Consider the following 19,995-nt stretch of genomic DNA (forward strand, 5'->3'; position numbering starts at 1 on the left):
CGTGCCCCGGTCTGGGAAGATCCCACATGCCGCAGAGCAGCTGGGCCCGTGAGCCATGGCCGCTGAGCCTGCTGTCCGGAGCCTGTGCTCCGCAATGGGAGAGGCCGCAACAGTGAGAGGCCCGCATACCACAAAAACAAACAAACAAAACAAAAGAAAGCAAAACAAAAAAACCCAAAAGCACTGTAAATGAGACTGTGATTAAAAATCTTTCAAAAAAAAAAAAAAAAAATCTTTCAACAAACCAAAGCCTAAGACCAGATGGGTTCACAGGTGAATTCTTTCAAACAGAGAAGAGCTAACACCTATCCTTCTCAAACTCTTCCAAAATATAGCAGAGGGAGGAACACTCCCAAACTCATTCTATGAGGCCACCATCACCCTGATACCAAAATCAGACAAAGATGTCACCAAAGAAGAAAACTACAGGCCAATATCACTGATGAACATAGATGCAAAAATCCTCAACAAAATACTAGCAAACAGAATCCAACAGCACATTAGAAGGATCATACACCATGACCAAGTGGGATTTATCCCAGGAATGCAAGGATTCTTCCATATACGTAAATCAATCAATGTGATAACCCATATTAACAAACTGAAGGAGAAAAACCATATGAGCATCTCAATAGATGCAGAAAAAGGTTTTGACAAAATTCAACCCCATTTTTGATTTAAAAAAAAACTCCCGAAAGTAGGCATAGAGGGAACTTTCATCAACATAATAAAGGCCATATATGACAAACCCACAGCCAACATCATTCTCAGTGGTGGAAAACTGAAACCATTCCTTTAAGATCAGGAACAAGACAAAATTTTCCACTCTCACCACTATTATTCAACATAGTTTTGGAAGTTTTAGCCACAGCAATCAGAGAAGAAAAAGAAATAAAATGAATCCAAATCAGAAAAGAAGAAGTAAAACAGTCACTCTTTGCAGATGATATGGTACTATACATACAGAATCCTAAAGACGCTACCAGAAAACTACTAGAGCAAATCAATGAATTTTGTAAAGTAGCAGGATACAATATTAATGCACAGAAATCTCTTGCATACCTATACACTGATGATGAAAAATTTGAAAGAGAAATTAAGGAAACACTCCCATTTACCATTGCAACAGAAAGAATAAAATACCTAGGAATAAACCTACCTAAGGAAACAAAAGATCTGTATGAAGAAAACTATAAGACACTCATGACAGAAATTAAAGATGATACAAACAGTTGGAGAGATATGCCATGTTTTTGGATTGGAAGAATCAACATTGTGAAAAGGTCTATACTACCGAAAGCAATCTATAGATTCAGTGCAATCCCTTTCAAACTACCAATGGCAATTTTCACAGAAGCAGAACAAAAAATTTCACAATTTGTATGGAAACACAAAAGACCCCGAATAGCCAAAGCAATCTTGAGAACAAAAAACGGAGCTGGAGGAATCAGGCTCCCTGACTTCAGACTATACTACAAAGCTACAGTAATCAAGACAGTATGGTACTGGCACAAAAACAGAAATATAGATCAATGGAACAGGATAGAAATCCCAGAGATAAACCCACACACATATGGTGAACTTATCTTTTATAAAGGAGGCAAGAATATACAATGGAAAAAAGACAGCCTCTTCAGTAAGTGGTGCTGGGAAAACTGGACAGCTACATGTAAAAGAATGAAATTAGAACACTCCCTAACACCACACACAAAATATAGACTCAAAATGGATTAAAGACCTAAATGTAAGGCCAGGCACTATATAACTCTTAGAGGAACACATAGGCAGAACACTCTATGACATAAATCACAGCAATATCATTTTTGACCCACCTCCTAGAGAAATGGAAATAAAAACAAAAATAAACAAATGGAACCTAATGAAACTTAAAACGTTTAGCACAGCAAAGGAAAACATAAACAAGACAAAAATACAGCCCTCAGAATGGGAGAAAATATTTGCAAATGAATCAACTGACAAAGGATTAATCTCCAAAATTCATAAGCATCTCATGCAGCTCAAGATCCAAAAAAACAAACAACCCCATCCAAAAATGGGCAGAAGACCTAAATAGACATTTCTCCAAAGAAGATATACAGACTGCCAACAAATACATGAATGGATGTTCAACAGCACTAATCATTAGAGAAATGTATATCAAAAATACAATGAGGAATCACCTCACACCAGTCAGAACAGCCATCATCAAAAAATCTATAAACAATAAACGCTGGAGAGGGTGTGGAGAAAGGGGGACCCTCTTGCACTGTTGGTGGGAAAGTAAATTGATACAGCCACTATGGAGAACAGAATGGAGGTTCCTTAAAAAACTAAAAATAGAATTACCATACGACCCAGCAATCCCACTACTGGGCATATACCCTGAGAAAACCATAATTCAAAAAGAGTCATGTACCACAATGTTCATTGCAGCTCTGTTTACAATAGCCAAGACATGGAAGCAACCTATGTGTCCATCAACAGATGAATGGATAAAGAAGATGTGGCACATATATACAATGGAATATTACTCAGCCATAAAAAGAAACCAAATTGAGTTACGTGTAGTGAGGTGGATGGACCTACAGACTCATACAGAGTGAAGTAAGTCAGAAAGAGAAAAACAAATACCGTATGCTGAGACATATATGGAATCTAAAAAAATGGTTCTGAAGAACCTAGGGGCAGGACAGGAATAAAGACATAGATGTAGAGCATAGATTGGAGGCGATGCGGTTGGGGAAGGGTAAGCTGGGACGAAGTGAGAGAGTGGCATGGACATATATACACTACCAAGTGTAAAATAGATAGCTAGTGGGATGCAGCCGCATAGCACAGGGAGGTCAGCTCTGTGCTTTGTGACCACCTAGAGGGGTGGGATAGGGAGGCTGGGAGGGAGACGCAAGAGGGAGGAGATATGAGGATATATGTATATGTATAACGATTCACTTTGTTATAAAGCAGAAACTAACACACCATTGTGAAGCAATTATACTCCAATAAAGATGTAAAAATAAATAAATAAATAAATGAAACCTATGGGTTCCTAGAATTTTTTCACCTTCTGTCCATGAAATTTAATAAAAGGACAGAAGAGCCTCAAAAACCACAGTGCAGTGGAAAGACAAGGGTCATAGACATAGGGGCCCCGATGCTGCCCCTGGTGCCCCAGGGGTCACCAAAGGACTTTCAGTTGTGGAAAGTGTTCTGCAAAGAAATCCAGAAGCCACTATCTAGAACCCATGAGGTGGAGTTGTCCAATCTGGATCACTAGGTAGGGAGCCTGACTTTCAGCCTCCAATGCCTCTCTTCCCAGGGGCATTGCTGCCGAACTCGTCCATCAGAGGGCAGACTCCATTTCCCTTAGATGGGGCATTTTCTCTCTCTCTGCCACAGTTCACATTCAGCGAACCTGAATTCTCATTAGATATCCCAGTTTGCAGCTACCCCTGCCTGAAGAGGCCCAGGGTAAAAACTTCTGAATACATATGTCCTCTTAGGTATTTTCTCCCTTGAAACATCTGCAGTCGTAGGGTGCTTCCCATCTCAAAAAGGAGAGGCCACATTCTTAGTCATTCCTCTCTCAAGTTATTGGTGTTATATTCGCTTAATCAGAAAGTGTGTTCGTAGTGTAGTCAGATAAGGCTGAATGTGGTTGACTGTCTTCTGCCAGAAGTTCTCATCACGGTCCTGATCTTCTCTTCCCTCATCCCTCCCCCACAGCACTGAAAGGAGCTGAGGGTAAGGAAGTTTTGACTTCATCGCTTGAACCAGAACCCTCTTCCTCCTCCTCCCAGGGACGTGGTGGCAACCCTGCTCTACGCTCAGGCCCATGCTGCTGTCTTACTGGAAGCCTCCCCAACCTGAATAATTTGTTTCCTATGTTTCAGGTTTTATGCTCCATTTACTCGTATTAATCTGCAAGTGCTTGCCTAGTCTGTGAATGTTCTAGGATATAACATTGGACACATCACCTCGAGTCATGCAGACAGATCCATCGTCATATTGTTTGGTGGTTTCCTAATCACCAGGAGGAGCTAAAGAGTTATTTTCTAAGTTGGTATCACAGATGTCTTTTACACCTCACCTGATTTCCAAGTAAGATGGCAGTTTAAAATGATGCACAAATATGATACAGGCACAATCTAGAATACCCTCAAGTAATTAGAGGAGCATCAGGTTTCAAAATTCAGCATAAAGAACCAGTTTCCAGGTTCAGAGAATTCCTCCACTATCACCAACTGGGGTGACTCCAAGCATGTTACCTACCTTTCTTGAATTTCTAAGTTGTTTTCTATAAAGCCATTTACTACTCATTCTACAACAGCTCTGGAATTCTATGAAATTATTTAAAAAGCAGAACAGTGTGGAGAATATCTTTCGGGGGGGTATGCTCTGGGTGGCTCTGGATTTCTAGGAACTAGCTGCATTTCTAACCCTGAAAAGGTAACTGACATGCATATGGTTTTAATTTCATCTAAGAGAGATTTTCAAAGCTATAATGGGCATTGTGAGGATTTGGAAAAAAGGAAATGTATTAGTAAAAGTGAGAAAAGTGGAAAATATAAACCAAAATCAGGATTCATTTTCATCAAAGGAGTCAACTCTTTGGAATAAATGTCTAATAGAGGTGACTGACTCAAAAGCCATACAGAGATGTGCTTCTTGAATTGGCAAGCATCTGGAAAGGTGGATTTGGGAAAGACGCTAAAACTCATATTGCATGTCTACGTTTTCAGAGCCCTGTTGATAAACCTACACTTTATCAGATGAATTGTGAACATGGGTGTGTTCTGAACCACAACATTGTCCTTGGAGAACAGTTTGAAATGTGAAGGCTTCCAGAAACCTGATACGTGATAAGCATGTTTAAGCATCAGTCTTTGGATACTTATAATTCTGTAATATGAGAATGGGGAAGATAGAAAAGAGACAAATTAGCAAGCATATTTTCTATTGATGATGGACGTCGGTGATGGTAACTGGGGGAGGGGGGTGTTCACTCTACTTTGGTGTTTAGTTCAAATTTTTCTTTTTTAAAAAAGTGTATTTTTATCATAGGAGAAAGAAGTGGAAAGTCATGGAAGGCATTCAGACCAGCTCCCGCATAGTCCAAGCAGACAGGAGGTCCTTCTGCACCTGCCACATTCTCTGTTTGGGCAAGTCGGTGCGTCACTGTCAGGAATATGGCTCCCTTAGCAAAGGCAGGCACTGCCGCTTTATCTGTAAATGCGCCATGTGTGTGCCACGTGCCTTTACAGTCTTTAGCTCTATGACTTAAGTCGCCGCGAGGTGCCCTTTCTCCCATTTCTTTAGGTCTCTTACGTAGCCCGGGAATTTGGGGGAGAAGACAACCACATCCAGTTAGAGGCAGAAATGACAGACTTGCTCCTAGCTTCGAGATTAAGAAAAGAGATCCTGAGCGGCCGTCTCAAACCCCAGCAGCAAACGCCAGCGGGCGTACCAGCTGGTTGAACCCCGCGGACCCGCACCCCGGGCAGCCACACTCGGCACGGCCGAGGGACGAGGCGGGTGGGTGCCGATGGGCCTCGGCCAGCTTGGTTTGCCAGTCGTCTTACGCAACAACTTTGCAGCCAACATCTTCGTCCTAATAGTAGAGGGGGCGGTGTTCATGCGTTGCGCTTTCTCCCCTCCATCCGCCCCCTCTCTCCGGGCAGTCGCGCTCTCAGGGGAGACGCGCCGGGCTTTGTAATCTCTGCTTACGCAGCACCGCGGGGCTCGGAACGGCCGCCCGGCCCCCTCTCCTCTGCTGCTCGTCCCGGCTTCTGGCCGTTCGCCAGCCCCCCGCCTCCCCTCTCGCCCACCCCAAGGAGGAGGGGTCCTCCCAGAGTGTGAGGGGAGGGGGAAGGCGGAGGTCCCTGCCACGCCCGGGCCGCGGCAGCCTGCGGCCCTCGGCCCGGCACTCGGTCGGCAACAGGTAGCTTGGCCGGCTGCGCGCTCGGGGAGACGAAACGCGCGCCTCTGCGAGTGAGCGAGGGTCGCTGGGCTCAGAGAGGCACCTCGGTGACCGAGAGGGCGAAGGAGGCGGTGAGGGGAGCGGGACGGTGAGGCAGGGGTCTCGGGCCCCTCCCCATGCTCGCTCCGGTCGAGACGGCCGCGCCGGCCGTTGCGCAACCCTGGAGCGGGGCGCGGGGCCCCAGGCGCTGGGCGTCCCGGCACTCGGGCGGCGGCGGTGGCCGCGGCCGGGAAGAGACGCGGGCTGCCGGTGGCGCTGCCGGGAGGGGGAGGGGGCGGGGGCGTGGCGAGGGCGGGGCACCGGAGAGCCTGCCTCCGCTGGCCGCGGCCATTGGAGGCGGGCTGGGGGCGGGTGCGGACTCGGCGATTGGGGCCGGGGCCGCCCGTCACGGCGGGCTGGCGGTCGGCGACGTAGCGCCGCGCTCGGAACTGACCTACTAACACACATCTCCCGGCGCGGCCACGGCGCCCGCGGACCCGGCGCGCCGCCCGTCTCCCGCGCCGCGCCCTCGCCTCCGCCTGCCGACCCGGAGGCCCAGCCGGACCCCGATCCCCGAACGCCACCGGCTTCGCTCACGGGCCCCGTTCTTTCTCCCCGCCACCCCAGCTCGCCGCCCTGAGAGCAGGAACACGGTAAGCGCTCCGCCCACCGCCGGCCCGGGCCCGGTGCCCCGCTCCCCGCCCGCTCCCGGGGCGCGCGGCCGGCTGGCGCGGGGCGCGGGCTAGGCTGTGCGCGGGGTTCGGCTGTGCGCGGAGCTGGCCGGCGGCTGCGAGTGTGCGCGGGGCATTCATTACATAAACTTTTGCTGCCTTGTCAGGAGGGGGACTCGCCACCTTAAGGTGGCTGCTTTGATTGCAGCGCCGTCGCTCCGGCACGTAGTCCGGGCTGGCTTGCGCTCCCCCTGCTGCTGTTGCATAATGTCTCCTGATTTCAGGAAAATTGATGTTTTGATAGAGAAGAGCGCCGGGGAGGCTGAGCCGAGGCTGAGCCTTCTCGTGGGGAAGGGCAGCGCTCTTTTCTTTCTCGTCCCTTCTGCGGGGCTGGCGGCGGTGGAGAGGAGGGGAGCTGAGTAATGGGGAAGAGTCTTGATTTTCTCGTTGAGAAAGAGCGTTGGTAGCGTGAATGGTGACGGCATTCGGAGAATGCCTGCGCTGCGTTTGTTTGTGTCCGGGGCTGAGTCTGCACAGACGTTTTCCACCCTGTTTGTCGTCAGCGTGTTTTACCAGCGCTCGGGGAGGTTGTGGGATTTGTACTTGCATACATTGCATAATCTGCCCACAGTGAAATATTGGCAAGGATTACGGGTTGATGTGGGAATGTGCGCGTACGTGTGCAATGATTTGGTAATTTTAGCGCCGCGTTGGATACTGGATCATTACCTGTATACTACGTCCCAAATAAAAAAGATGTATTTTTAAACACTCCTACAAAACATGAAAGGAAGAATTCCTCGGTTTGTATTCTGATCTTGGATACTACCCGAGCTCGTCCCTTAGGTGTTCTGAGCTATTATTTTTAAACCTGGGACGAACCATTGTGACGTTCACCTCCCCACCTTCCTAATTTTAATGCATTCCATTCGATCAGCCCTTTTTCTCACCTTATTGTCATTGCTTTTTCAGACACAAGACAGATCACATAATAGTTTCCTGGAAATGTTGTATTATGTAACGGACGAATTTGCTGGCAGTGAGCACAGGAAGAGGGAGCTAATTACGTGATTTTATAATCTTGCTACAAAGAAAGTAGGACGATCTCAGCCTTTAAAATGTCACTGTAACAGTTTTTTTTTTTTAAGGATATTTTAAACAGGAAAGTAGACAACTGGGTAAGCATTGAGTTTGCTCATGCAGCCGAATGTGTGTCTTTTGCCCTAAATGAAATGTGCGTTCTTCTAAATTTAGCCCTATCACATTTTAACAATTGTGGCCTCACAGCGCTATTTCTGGCGTTTTCTCCAGGGCTGTGTGCAAATACAAGTTCAAGGCCATTTGCTGTAGTTTTAACTCCACGCCTTCGGAGACCTTTGATAAGATTGTATTTTTAGGAAGGCATTTCGCAGAGCCCGTTGACTTGCTGAATGCTGACTCCCATTTATCTTTTTAAAGGACACTTTAGGAAAGTGCTGTTCCCTGAGAACAGCAGGGGATGGCCGAGTGTCATCTTCTGGTCTTGGCTTTTGTAAATAACAACAGCGAATGGGGTCACAGTATTTGTTTCACATCGTATTTTTATTTTCTCCAGACCAGATATGATTTATGGGAAACAGATATAGGTTAGTAGATTATATTTTTTTGGTGGATGTCCTAGTTTTATTCGTGTGAGGATTATATGAATATATAATATACCCAGATTTTAAATTTGTCCCTGGACTCTTACGTAGTGTGTATGTGAATATATGTATATGGTGGCGTGTGTATGTCAGATTTGTTTTCCCCTAATGTACTATTAAAATAACTAAAAAGCAGGGTTGTGGACGGTTTTTAGGTGGGAGGGGGGCGGAGGAGGGGACGTATTACAGAGATTCACCTCTGGAACAAATTTATTACCCCAAGTAATTGAAGTCGCTTTCCAAGAAGCTAATATTGCTCCAGGCCCCGAATGTCAGACCCCGACCTACTTTGGAGCGCAGGCCGGGAGCCCCGGGCCTGCAGGGGGCCGCGTAGCGCCACCTTCCGATCGCGACCTCAGGGGTGCTCCCTTGCCTCCCGGCCCACCCCTCCCTCCTGCGGGCCCTTGGGGTCTGGGGGCGATGTGGGGGTGGCGGGCGCGGACCTCGGTTAGCAGCAGGGAGCGCCCTTGGGCGGCGCTTGGATGGGGGCTGCAGGGCGGCCTGTGCTGCTGCTCCTCGCCCCCTCCTCACATTCCTTTGTTCTGGCGCGGGGGTCCTGGCGGCGCCAAGGCCCCGCTGCGCCGCCCACCCGGTGGGGGCGGGTCCTGGGGAGGCGCGTGGGGGGGCGCCGAGGGACCGCCCGGGACCCGAGAGTGCGATGCGCTCTGGGTTCGCTTGGGCAGGAGGAGGGAGGGGGAGGATGCAAGGGCAGCCGGAGCGGCGGGAGGGGAGCCAGGAGAGCGGGAGGGACAGGAGGGACCCAGGGCGAGGCCGCTCCGCAGTTCCAGGGGCCTGCCGTATTGCTTTTTGCGCGCTGAGCTTCTGAGCACCGCAGGAACCTTTGTTCGGGGAGGCTTCATTGTATGTCGGAGCCGAGGGCTTCTGATTTTCGTGAAGTGAAAAAGACCTAAGGAAACCTCCAAATGTCAACAGACCACAAAAATTGCGGGGAGGGGAGGTCCACTATTGGTGGTGGTGACGAGGAGAGCCCCATCTTGACTGTAGCCAGTCGAGTCGATGTATTTTTTTTTTTTTTGAACCTTTAGTCTATGTGGTCAAAGGCTAGAGTAGAGAGAACTCAAATCCCCCGAGTTCAGAATTTTAAAAAATCAAAACACTTGTGTGGATGCCGCTGTCCTGCTATATAAGAGTATATAGTAGTACTTTCATCCTGGCAATAAGTCTTCTGAGGCTGTGCTCCTGCAATAAATCGCAGTGAATTCAGGGCAGCGTCACAGATGTTCTCTGAAAGGGCATCAGCGCAGTGCTTTGTTGAAAAGTTGGCTTCTGTGGGATCAAATCCTACACCCCATCCCTAATGGTTTCTCTCTTGAGTTTCAGGCCAGTGAGTAGTTAGGAAACAGTGAAGTGCTAAAAAAGAACACAGGCTGTGGGCTCACAAGAGCTGGGTCCCAGGCCCCAGCCTGTGATCTTGGGCACTGCCCTGATTTCCATAGGCCTCCAGGGTAAACTGAGGGAATAAAACCTGTTTAGCTGGGCAGTTGTGGGGAGCTCAGTAAATGTTTCCTGTAAAAGTGACCAGGAACTATATATATATATATATATTTTAATAAAGGTATTCATCTTCATTTTTCACTGCCTAAGTCTCTGTGCAATAAGGAATAAAGTTTGCACTAAGCCTATAGTTAATGATTCTTCTTGGGACTTCCGTGGTAGTCCAGTGGTTAAGACTTCACCTTCCAATGCAGGGGGTGCAGGTTCCATCCCTGGCCAGGGAGCTAAGATCCCACGTGCCTGGGGCCAAAAAACCAAAACATAAAACAGAAGCAATATTGTAACAAATTCAATAAAGACTTTAAAAATGGTCCATATCAAAAAAATCTTTAAAAAAAAGATTCTTCTTGAAATACTGTACTTTTCTGTTCTAATAATGATTAATTTCTTTCTCAAAACTATTTGCTATTACGTTTGATGGTAATTTTAGTTTGAAGGGAATTCTTGACAGGATTGCAGAACCTCAGACTACCCAAGTCATTGGGTTAATGTTTGGGGGAACTGTTTAAAGGAACAGGGAGAGGTGAGTTGATGGTTGCAGGAATGGTGTAAAAAGTGCCAAACAGGTGCCCTTTTTCAGTTCCCTTTACCTCTCTGTGATGGTTTTCCTGGTCCTGGATAATCTCTCTATCTAAAATTCTAGTCTGAGATCAGAGGCTGGTTAGACCTCACAGATGAGCTGTGTTGGGAGGGAGTGTGTGCAGCCTGTATGGTTAAAACGGTAGGACATGCCCCAACTGCTGATGGTTGGCCCTTTTGACTAACACAGAAGTAAATTTCGTTTGGTTTACCCTTACACTTGCAACATAGGGCAGTGCTTCACTACGAATTACGAGAGGCAAAAATTAGGCCTAGAACTAATCATCATCATCGTTTCCTTGATGCTGCTCATTCTTCAGAAATGAGGTGAAGAGCTAATATTTGCTAAACATGTACCCTTCCTGTGCCAGGCACTGTGTTGACTGTTCTATTATCGTCCCCATTTTAGACATGAGGAAGTGGAGGCTAAGAGAAATTGATTAGCAGCCCAGGCCAGGAGCCTGAAAAGGGGATTGGGGGGGTGGGGTGACCCTCTGTCTCTGTCCCTTCCCTGAATGTGAGTGCAAGCTCACTGGAGTTTTTGAAACAATTTCCTTTTCTGTGTTAAAGACTTATCTTTGCGCAGTGCAATTATAACATCACTATGATGCAACAAGCTGAAAATTAAAACCCTTTGTTCAGGCCCTTTCCCATGTTGAGCAATGTGCCTGACTCACCAGCTGAGTGGATATTTCTAGTTGACCTTGCTTTGGTCCATAGAGTCAGTTCTGAGACGTGAATGTGATTGCAGCATGGAATGGAAAAGGTGCAGTCATATTGCCGAGGCTTTATTTTTACCCTAGTAAAATCACACATACTTCATTATTTCCATTGTAATCCAGATGGCATTGATGCTGTTCAAAGTTGTTTATTTTTAATTTGTATTAAGGAATGAGAGCACACTTGGGATTCAGTTCAAAATATGACAGAAACAATGTAATTGAAGTTTCCTTTAATATTCATTTCTTGTTTTTGTAAGGTATGCCTGTATTTCACAGGGTTAACACATTGTTTGATATCCTGTTATTTTTCTAAATGATATTTGAGTTGATTTTTATCCAGATTGGACTTGTATAAGAATGTCGAAAGACATTGACCTTTGATCACAGACATTACATAAGAGTTTTCCAGTTTCAAAATGAGCTTGTATTGCCACCACCCCCAATTATCTCTCAAATTTCATTACAAATACCTTTCTTGTAGTTAAAAAATTACTGTTTCTCATATGGTTTTAATTAGAGTATGCTAGCTTGTTTTTATGGTAAGAAAGTTTAGTAGGGATTTACTAGATGCCTTTTGTAATAATCTGTGCTTTGAGGACTCATTTTCATTGGAAGCAGAATGATGTTTATAAGCCTTTTAGTTATCAGAACATGGTGTCTTTTATTAATTAACTTTCTAGGGATCTAAAGCTGGAGTTAAGTAGCCTTCAAATAAACACTAAAAATAAACATTTAAAATAATTTCTTCTATTCATGAGGCACATAATAAATGACATTTGTAATCGTTTGCTCACTGGGAAGGAAAGTGAACAAGAAATTAAAAAGTCAAGCTGAGGAAAATTGGAATGATCCTTCAGTATAATTAGGGACATTCAAAACCTTGCCCTACCATACCATTTCCTCAGCCAACTCTGCATGCACCGCATTTTCCCCATCATTATCCCATGTTGCATGTAGTCTGGTATTACTTACCTGTTGCAGAATTTCTTATAACTGGGTAACTTCATAATTACCCATGTCCCTTAAGATTTCAAATTAGTTGCTAGACTGATAAATTATCTTTTTGAAACTTTCAAGAAAACAAATGGTCCCCATTTTGAAGTGAATGCAGAATTTTTCATAAGGCATTAGTATTTCATCACCCCCATCCTCCCAGTTCCCCTCCCTCAAGCCTTGAAGTTGTTTGGATGTGTTAGCATCTGCGCATTTGCCCTGAGCAGTCTTCAGAATATTTTCATTGAGAGTTAGATTACAAACAGTAGCCTCTTTTTGTAAAAGAACATCAGGTCATACTATTTCATATTTCAATCCCTTAAATTATATCAATGCTATAATAAAATGCAGTGTTGTCATCATATTTATTAAGTTTAAATCTAATTTTCAAGTGGTCCTTTGTTGAGGATGAAAGGGCAAGAAACTTGAAATATTTTCATTTATCATAAACTTGCTCTGGTTTTGACACATTCATTTACAGAAGTACCCGAATAGAAGAAGTAGGCCAGTTTGTTGCTATGATAGGATAGATTTTGGAAAAGTGTGAAAGTCTGTTTATGTGTGTGTTCATAGCTTGATCAAGTATACATTTCTCTCTGACTTCAGAGTCTGTGTTACTAGATACAGAATTATATTATTAATGGGAGGCACTTCACTGGTACTTAAAGAGGTTTAACATAGTTTTCTTAATTTAAAAAGCATTTTTTCAGCCTGATTAGAAAATCCTCATGCAACTTCAGTGTTTCCTTAGTTTTTTCATCCCCCACTCCCCCCTAGATTTTATTTTCATCCATGAAAAGAAGTAAAGCATTTTATTGAAACAATCGTGTCATGGATTTTACCCACAGGAAGAAAATGTAGGTTAACATTTGCTAGTATTACTAGTTTAAAGAGCTGTGAATTGATTCATTAACTTTATTTTTTCACTAAAATGGCACTTATCTCAAAAATAAGCAACTGCCTCTTAGTAGAGAGATGGTTTGTAGTTTAACATAAAAGAATTTTTTTCTTTAGTGGTATCTATACTATACCTCTGAGGGTGTAAACAGTACATTCAGAGAGTAGAGGTAAAATGAGGTAGTTCTATCAAAATATTTCCAAATCATTGGGCACATCAAATAGTATTTCATCTTGTATTGACAGAATGTTAAAATCAAAGTATCAAATAGAAGCAATTTGCAATCTCTTTAAAGAAATAATAATGATTTTTTCTCATAGTAGATTTTAACATCTAAGCTATTAGTAAGATTTTAGATGCTTGAAACAAAACGTTTCTTCTCTTCTTGTTTTGTAACAAGTTTGAATTGTCCACCAATATTTCTCTGAGAGATGTGTTGGCGGCCAGAGAAGATACAGGTCTGTCATTGTAAACATAAGTCATAAGGTCCCTCCTCAAAAAGAAATTTGGGCTAGAATTAGTGTTGTAAAGCTTTATTCTTTTAGAGAATTTTCTAAACCAAATTTATCTTAATTAAAAACAATGTTTAGGTCATCTGACTTAAATAGACTTTAAAATCTGGGTTTATGAAACATAACTCCTGCCTGTAGAAATAGTGTGATGTACTACAAAAAAGCATTAATTAGCAATGGTGCATCCGAGTTAGGTGTGGGAAAATATGTCATTAGAATGTGATGACTCCTGCTCTTAAATTTCTCCTTTTATTTGTGTTTTTAAGAAGCACCCGTATTATCTAATGCGTGTAATGAAGCTGATCGTGCCGAATACCCCAGCATCATAGAATTGTCATTTAGTGTCAGTTATTCACCAGAAAGGAAACTAGTGGTGACTGATGTAACACAGCATTAGTGGTGATCTGAAAACATGAGGCAGAGGTGAAATGACTGTTCAATTAATCATAAGGGAAAACACTGGAACTGAAATAAAGTCATTAGTTAGTTGAGCATAAAAACTGATGTCTTTAGAAGGCGTTGTAAACCACCTTTCCATTCACTTTAATTTAAATTTATTGTTGAAGGGCACAAATAGATTCTTTGCCCTCAACACCTCTGCCCTCTAGTGCTGCATGGCCTTGGGAAAGTCACTCAGTCTTTCTGTGGTTTAACTGCCCTCTCCCACCATGTTGAAAATGGATACATTTTGGTTGTGTACCAAAAAATCACAGGTGGCAATGCTAATAGCTTTAATTTTTTTCCTTCTATTTATTTTAGCATGTAGGTTTGCCCGGAGATTAAAATTTTAGCAGAGATATGAAAATTTAGAATGTTTTCTCAATTCATTAAATACTTGCAGGCTATACAACTCTGTGGAAGCTGGAGAAAAGTTCCAGATGGTACCTTTGTTGTCTTAAAGAAGTTCTGGCAGCATCTAATAGTGCTTTACTGCCCCCAAAGTCACTTAGTAAGTGGGCATATATTACCCAGAAATGAGAGTAACACAGAAAGGAACTGTATGTAAATGAGATGCATTGCAGGGATATACACCAGAACAACCCTCTGGGAGTACAGGAATGGGTACTGTTAGAGGAATTGGATTGGGGTCAGGGCTGTCCTGGAATCTTAGCTGTGCCCCTTAACTCGCTGTGTGACACTGGGCAAGTTGCTTAACTTCTCTGAGCCTTAGTTTTCTCATCTGAAAGTGGTTATTATGAGGGCAGTGAAATAATGACAGGCCAGGCTCACAGTGTCTGTTGCATAGTCAGTGTTGAGTAAATGGCACCTGTTATAATTGTTTTTACTGTCACCATACAAAGAAAAAGGCAGTGCAGCTAGAAACAATGTGATATGTGCACCAACACCCCTTGTTGGCGGTGCTCCTAGCACACCCCTGGATGAGCGCTGTATTCACAAGCCTGTCTCCCACCAAAGACTAAGGGGTCCCTTGACTCTTGGGAGTTTGATTCTTCCTTCACTCTTTATGTGCCCCCAGTCTGGCTCAGTGCCAGGTATACAGTAGGTGCTCCATATGTGTTGAATAAGTCAAGGAATGAATAAGAGAAGCTGTCTGTTACTAAGTTAAATATCTTTTTTAGAATTTATGTAATAATCAGATTTAAAAGAATTTATCAACAAAGTGTTTTTGGCACAAAGCTCTCTTATATAAGGCAAATGAGTGACTGTCAATCAGATGTTGAGCACCTAATAGGTTCAGTTTGTTGCTAGGATACAAATATATTAAGTTGAGCCCTGAACTAATTTGCAGTCTAGTTGGGCATACAAAACAAACATGTAGGAAGATACACATTGTACAAAATCAGCACCTCTCTCTACGGTATCTCGCACTGCTGATAAACTCTTTTCAACACTGCAAGGTTATTTGATAAATAATATTACAGAAAATATCCTAATGTCGTTATGGCCTGATTTGCTGGTGGAATCATAGAGGCAGTTAATATGTGCGGATGAAGGAAGAACCAGATTCTAGTACACATAGTGAAATTCAAATAGGAAGAATATTAACTGAAAAGAAATGAGATTTTTCTGCAGGTTTTGAATGTACCAACAAAGTTGTAAAGACGACAAAGTGGACATAAAGTACTTAGACACCCAGAAGAAATGGGTTAAGAGATTTTAGGACAAGTGGGATATTTTTGTTAAATGGAAGTAGTGTTATTTTCTCTATGCAGTGTGGCAAGGGCTGCCTGCCCGCCCTCACTCACACTGGACTCAGCGCGATTCTTTGGACCAGGAGATTGAAGAGAGTCCCAACTCACTCAATGTAGGTTTGAAATGATGAAACAACATGAAATGATGAAAGAATGAAAAGTTTAGGAATGGTAACTAACACAGAATGGTGGGGCATTTCAAAAGCATAACTGTAAAAACTCATAGGTGAGGTGAAATGTAAAAGGAATGTAATTTTTTTTCCCCAAGGAAGGGACAAATTAAAAAATGCATGGAAGAGAAAGAGTCTCAAGTGGAGAAAATACTCAGAATAATAGTGTGCAAGGAACTGCATAATGTTTTAAAAAACAGTAGTATCTGGGGATACAGTGGAGATTTAAAAAGCATCTTGGAAAAGTTCAATGTAATTATCTTCCTGGAACTGGAATTTTTACTCTTTGCTTCAACATTCATTTGATTTCAGGGGGGAAGACTTAACTGAATTAGGGAATACAAATTCTTGACAGGAGGGAAGAATCCATTCAGTATATTGAAGGAAAAGGGGTTTTCATATCAGAACAAGAAACCTAACTGGAAATATAGGAAGCAGGGTTGTTTACTAAGTGATAACTAGGAAGCTCCCCTTTCTACACCATCACGGCCTGCTGTGGCAGACTCATTGCCTTCATTTCCCATTAAAGCTATATTTTCAAAAACAAACGGAAGCTCGGTATTTGTAATCACAAGTTTTGCTAAGTTGCAACTCACTGTTTCCATTGGCTCAATTTGATGGACAGAAACATGGCATTAAACCTTATTCTTGATGATCCTGAAATTATTACATCATTCCTTCTGGAAAAGACACAGGAAGCTGGCAGTCTTTTCCAGCTGATAAAATTAAACGTCATTAGTCATTATAAAACTATGCACAAGAAAGAAAGAGAGACCTAAAACAAAAACATTAAATCTTTTTAATAGGGCAGGAAGAGTGCCATATACAGATAGTGCCGAATGAACAGTTGTCTTACCATATCTCCTTTATGAAAGTATTACCTACTGGAAAATTAGACAGAGAAGCCCTGTCCAGGAAGACAGATCCAAAATGACCACGAGAAGATTGTTATTGGAACTTAATATGGATTTATTATCTCCTGTCAGGCCAAGTTCAGATTATAAATATGTCATCAGTGGAAAAGGAAGCTAGTTGATGGTTCTATTTTTGAGTTCTTATATTTTGTTTGAAACTAATTAGTAAAATGGAAAGAAATTCTTTCCATAATTACATTCTCTTGGTTTAAAATAATTTTAAGTTTCAAGAAGGCACTGTACTTAAAAAAAAAAATCCCTTTGAATAATAAGCGTTTATTTTAGTCTGAAGCTACTTTATCAATGAAATCTATTATGACAGAATTGTCAGGACCAAAAAAAGCACTGTGGATGCTTCAATCTTAAGTGAATGTTTGATAAATCAATTTGAAGGAACCGGAAAAAAAAAAAAGAACATTTCTAACCTCATAGCACAAATGTGTCAAAAGAGATGGCTTTATTGAAAAGAGTCCTTTTCAGGTATGCTGAGTCACTTGGGAGAATGACCATGACATCAGCCACATAAGAGATTAAACAACTACAACTCAGTTGTTTGTGTGGCTTTTATTTTTATTTTTGTGGCAATAAAAATTTAGCTCTGTTTTTATTTGATTCCATGTAATTACAGAATTTGTTTACTGATATTAAAGGGGTTTACTTGGAAAAGTTCCTTTTATGAGGTGAGCTTGTTTGCTTGGCAGTGATATAAGTGCTATCTAAAAGTATTCAGAAGCCCCACAAGATGCAAGTACTATTTAAAAACTTACCAACCAGAGGCGATCTGTCATTTCCTTCCTGTAATGTCCTATCCCCACATGCCCCACCCCACCATTTTTTCTCCTGAAACACAGTCTTCCTCTGTTTTTCCCTGGGGCAGATGTGTTTTTTTCTCTCACTGTCCTGGACCACAGGTCTCACTGTGGACTTGTCCTTTACAACTTTACCGTATAGGTATTTGGGTACTTATTTTCCTTGCAAGATTGTAAACTCTTTGAAGGGCAGAAATATTGACCCTCAATGCTTCGTGCACTTTCTTGTACATAATTGGTAATAAATATTTACCAAATGGATAACTGTTTCTCTTCATGTATTGCAGGTGACCTAGAAGACCCCTACTCCGTTTGGTGAGAGAAGCCGAAGAGATTTATCCTGGACGGTCGAACAAAAAGAAGAATATTGATGGATTTTAAACCGCAGTTTTTAAAGCATTTGAGATTACTGAGGAAATAACTTCTTCTCCTTCACCGCATATATAGGTTAAGGTTGTTTCTGATGCAGCTGAGAAAAATGCAGAGCATCAAGAAGGAGCAGGCATCTCTTGATGCTGGTAGCAGCGTGGACAAGATGATGGTGCTTAATTCTGCCTTATCCGAAGTCTCCGAAGACTTGACGACAGGGGAAGAGCTCCTTCTCAATGAAGGAAGTGTGGGGAAAAACAAATCTTCAGCATGTCGGAGGAAACGGGAATTCATTCCCGACGAGAAGAAAGATGCCATGTATTGGGAAAAGAGGCGGAAAAATAACGAAGCTGCCAAGAGGTCTCGGGAGAAGCGTCGACTGAATGACCTGGTTTTGGAGAACAAACTCATTGCACTGGGAGAAGAAAACGCCACTTTAAAAGCTGAACTGCTTTCCCTAAAATTAAAGTTTGGTTTAATTAGCTCGACAGCCTATGCCCAGGAGATTCAGAAACTCAGTAATTCTACAGCTGTGTATTTTCAAGACTACCAGACTTCCAAATCCACCGTGAGCGCCTTTGTGGATGAGCACGAGCCTTCGATGGTGGCCAGCAGTTGCATTTCTGTCATCAAGCACTCTCCACAGAGCTCTCTGTCTGATGTTTCAGAAGTGTCCTCGCTAGAACATTCGCAGGAGGGCCCTGGGCAGAGTGGCTGCAGAAGCCCAGAAAGCAAGTTCCAGGTCATCAAGCAAGAGCCGATGGAACTGGAGAGCTATGCCAGGGAGCCCAGAGATGACCCGGGCACCTACCGAGCGGCCGTGTACCAGAACTATATGGGGAATTCTTTTCCTGGCTACTCACACTCTCCCCCTCTGCTGCAGGTCAACCGATCCTCCAGTAACTCTCCAAGGACATCAGAAACCGATGAAGGTGCAGTAGGAAAGTCATCCGATGGAGAAGACGAGCAGCAGGTTCCCAAGGGCCCAATCCACTCTCCCGTCGAACTTCAGCGTGTCCACGCCACAGTGGTTAAAGTTCCAGAAGTGAACTCCTCTGCCTTGCCGCACAAGCTTCGGATTAAAGCCAAAGCCATGCAGATAAAAGTGGAAGCCTTCGATCACGAATTTGATGGCACACAAAAACTTTCTTCGCCTGTTGACATGACGTCTAAGAGACATTTCGAACTTGAGAAGCATAATGCCCCCAATCTGGTACATTCTTCTCTCACTCCCTTTTCAGTGCAAGTGACTAACATTCAAGATTGGTCTCTCAAATCTGAACACTGGCATCAAAAAGAACTTAATGGCAAAACTCAGAGTAGTTACAAAACTGGAGTGGTCGAAGTGAAAGACAATGGTTACAAAGTCTCTGACCCAGAGAATTTGTTTTTGAAGCAGGGGATAGCCAACTTGTCTGCAGAGGTGGTCTCACTTAAAAGACTTATAGCCACACACCAAATCTCTGCTTCGGACTCTGGGTAAAATTACTACTGAACAAGCTCTGGGCATTTAGAGATGTCATTTGCAATAGATAGTACATTTTGTATTAGGCTGAATTTTCACTGGACTTGTGATGTCATTTCACTGTAATGTTCACATGTTGACTGTTGGGTGTCTTTCTGTGCACAAATTATTATGAAGATTAGACTGTGTTATCACTCTGCCTTGTGTATAGTCAAATAGACCATTGCAAAGGCTGTATATATTGAACATTATTTTTGTTGTTCTATTATAAAGTGTGTAAGTTACCAGTTTCAATAAAGGATTGGTGACAAACACAGAACTTCTGCTCCATTGCACTTAATTTTATGGGAAAGAAAGAGCAATTTAAGTTACAAAAGTAGATACTGTATTAAGATATTCTGCATTTTACTTATTTGGGGGAGTTTTCTCCCATCTGTAAGGGAAAACCAAAACATAAGTTCAACACATAATATTTCCTTTTCTAATTTGGCCCAGGCTATGATAAGTTTGAAAACCTTCCAAAGAGGGAGAGTAGGGAAGAGGGGGTGGGGAATGCATTTTCTTGCATTTGAGACTAGTAATTTACT

General features: G+C 43.0%; 1 protein-coding gene across 3 annotated transcripts; it reads left to right on the forward strand.

Moving 5' to 3' along the window:
• Positions 1 to 5,733: 5,733 nt before the first annotated feature.
• NFIL3 (nuclear factor, interleukin 3 regulated) lies at positions 5,734 to 19,727 on the forward strand. Of its 3 annotated transcripts, none has more exons than XM_073805876.1 (2): positions 5,734 to 5,938; positions 17,862 to 19,727. In XM_073805876.1, exon 2 carries the CDS (start codon positions 18,038 to 18,040, stop codon positions 19,424 to 19,426), a length of 1,389 nt encoding a protein of 462 aa, XP_073661977.1. In that variant the 5' UTR covers positions 5,734 to 5,938; positions 17,862 to 18,037; the 3' UTR covers positions 19,427 to 19,727. The 3 variants fall into 3 exon arrangements, with proteins under 3 accessions (XP_073661977.1, XP_019791856.1, XP_073661976.1); XM_019936297.3 differs by lacking the exon at positions 5,734 to 5,938 and adding an exon at positions 6,348 to 6,609; XM_073805875.1 differs by lacking the exon at positions 5,734 to 5,938 and adding an exon at positions 13,363 to 15,794.
• Positions 19,728 to 19,995: the final 268 nt, after the last annotated feature.

Source organism: Tursiops truncatus, chromosome 6, assembly GCF_011762595.2.
Source record: "Tursiops truncatus isolate mTurTru1 chromosome 6, mTurTru1.mat.Y, whole genome shotgun sequence".
In the NCBI taxonomy this organism is placed as follows: domain Eukaryota; kingdom Metazoa; phylum Chordata; class Mammalia; order Artiodactyla; family Delphinidae; genus Tursiops; species Tursiops truncatus.

Bases quoted from the DNA above. Each gene is read 5' to 3' on its own strand.
- NFIL3 (XM_073805876.1), top strand. From the start codon at position 18,038: ATGCAGCTGAGAAAAATGCAGAGCATCAAGAAGGAGCAGGCATCTCTT.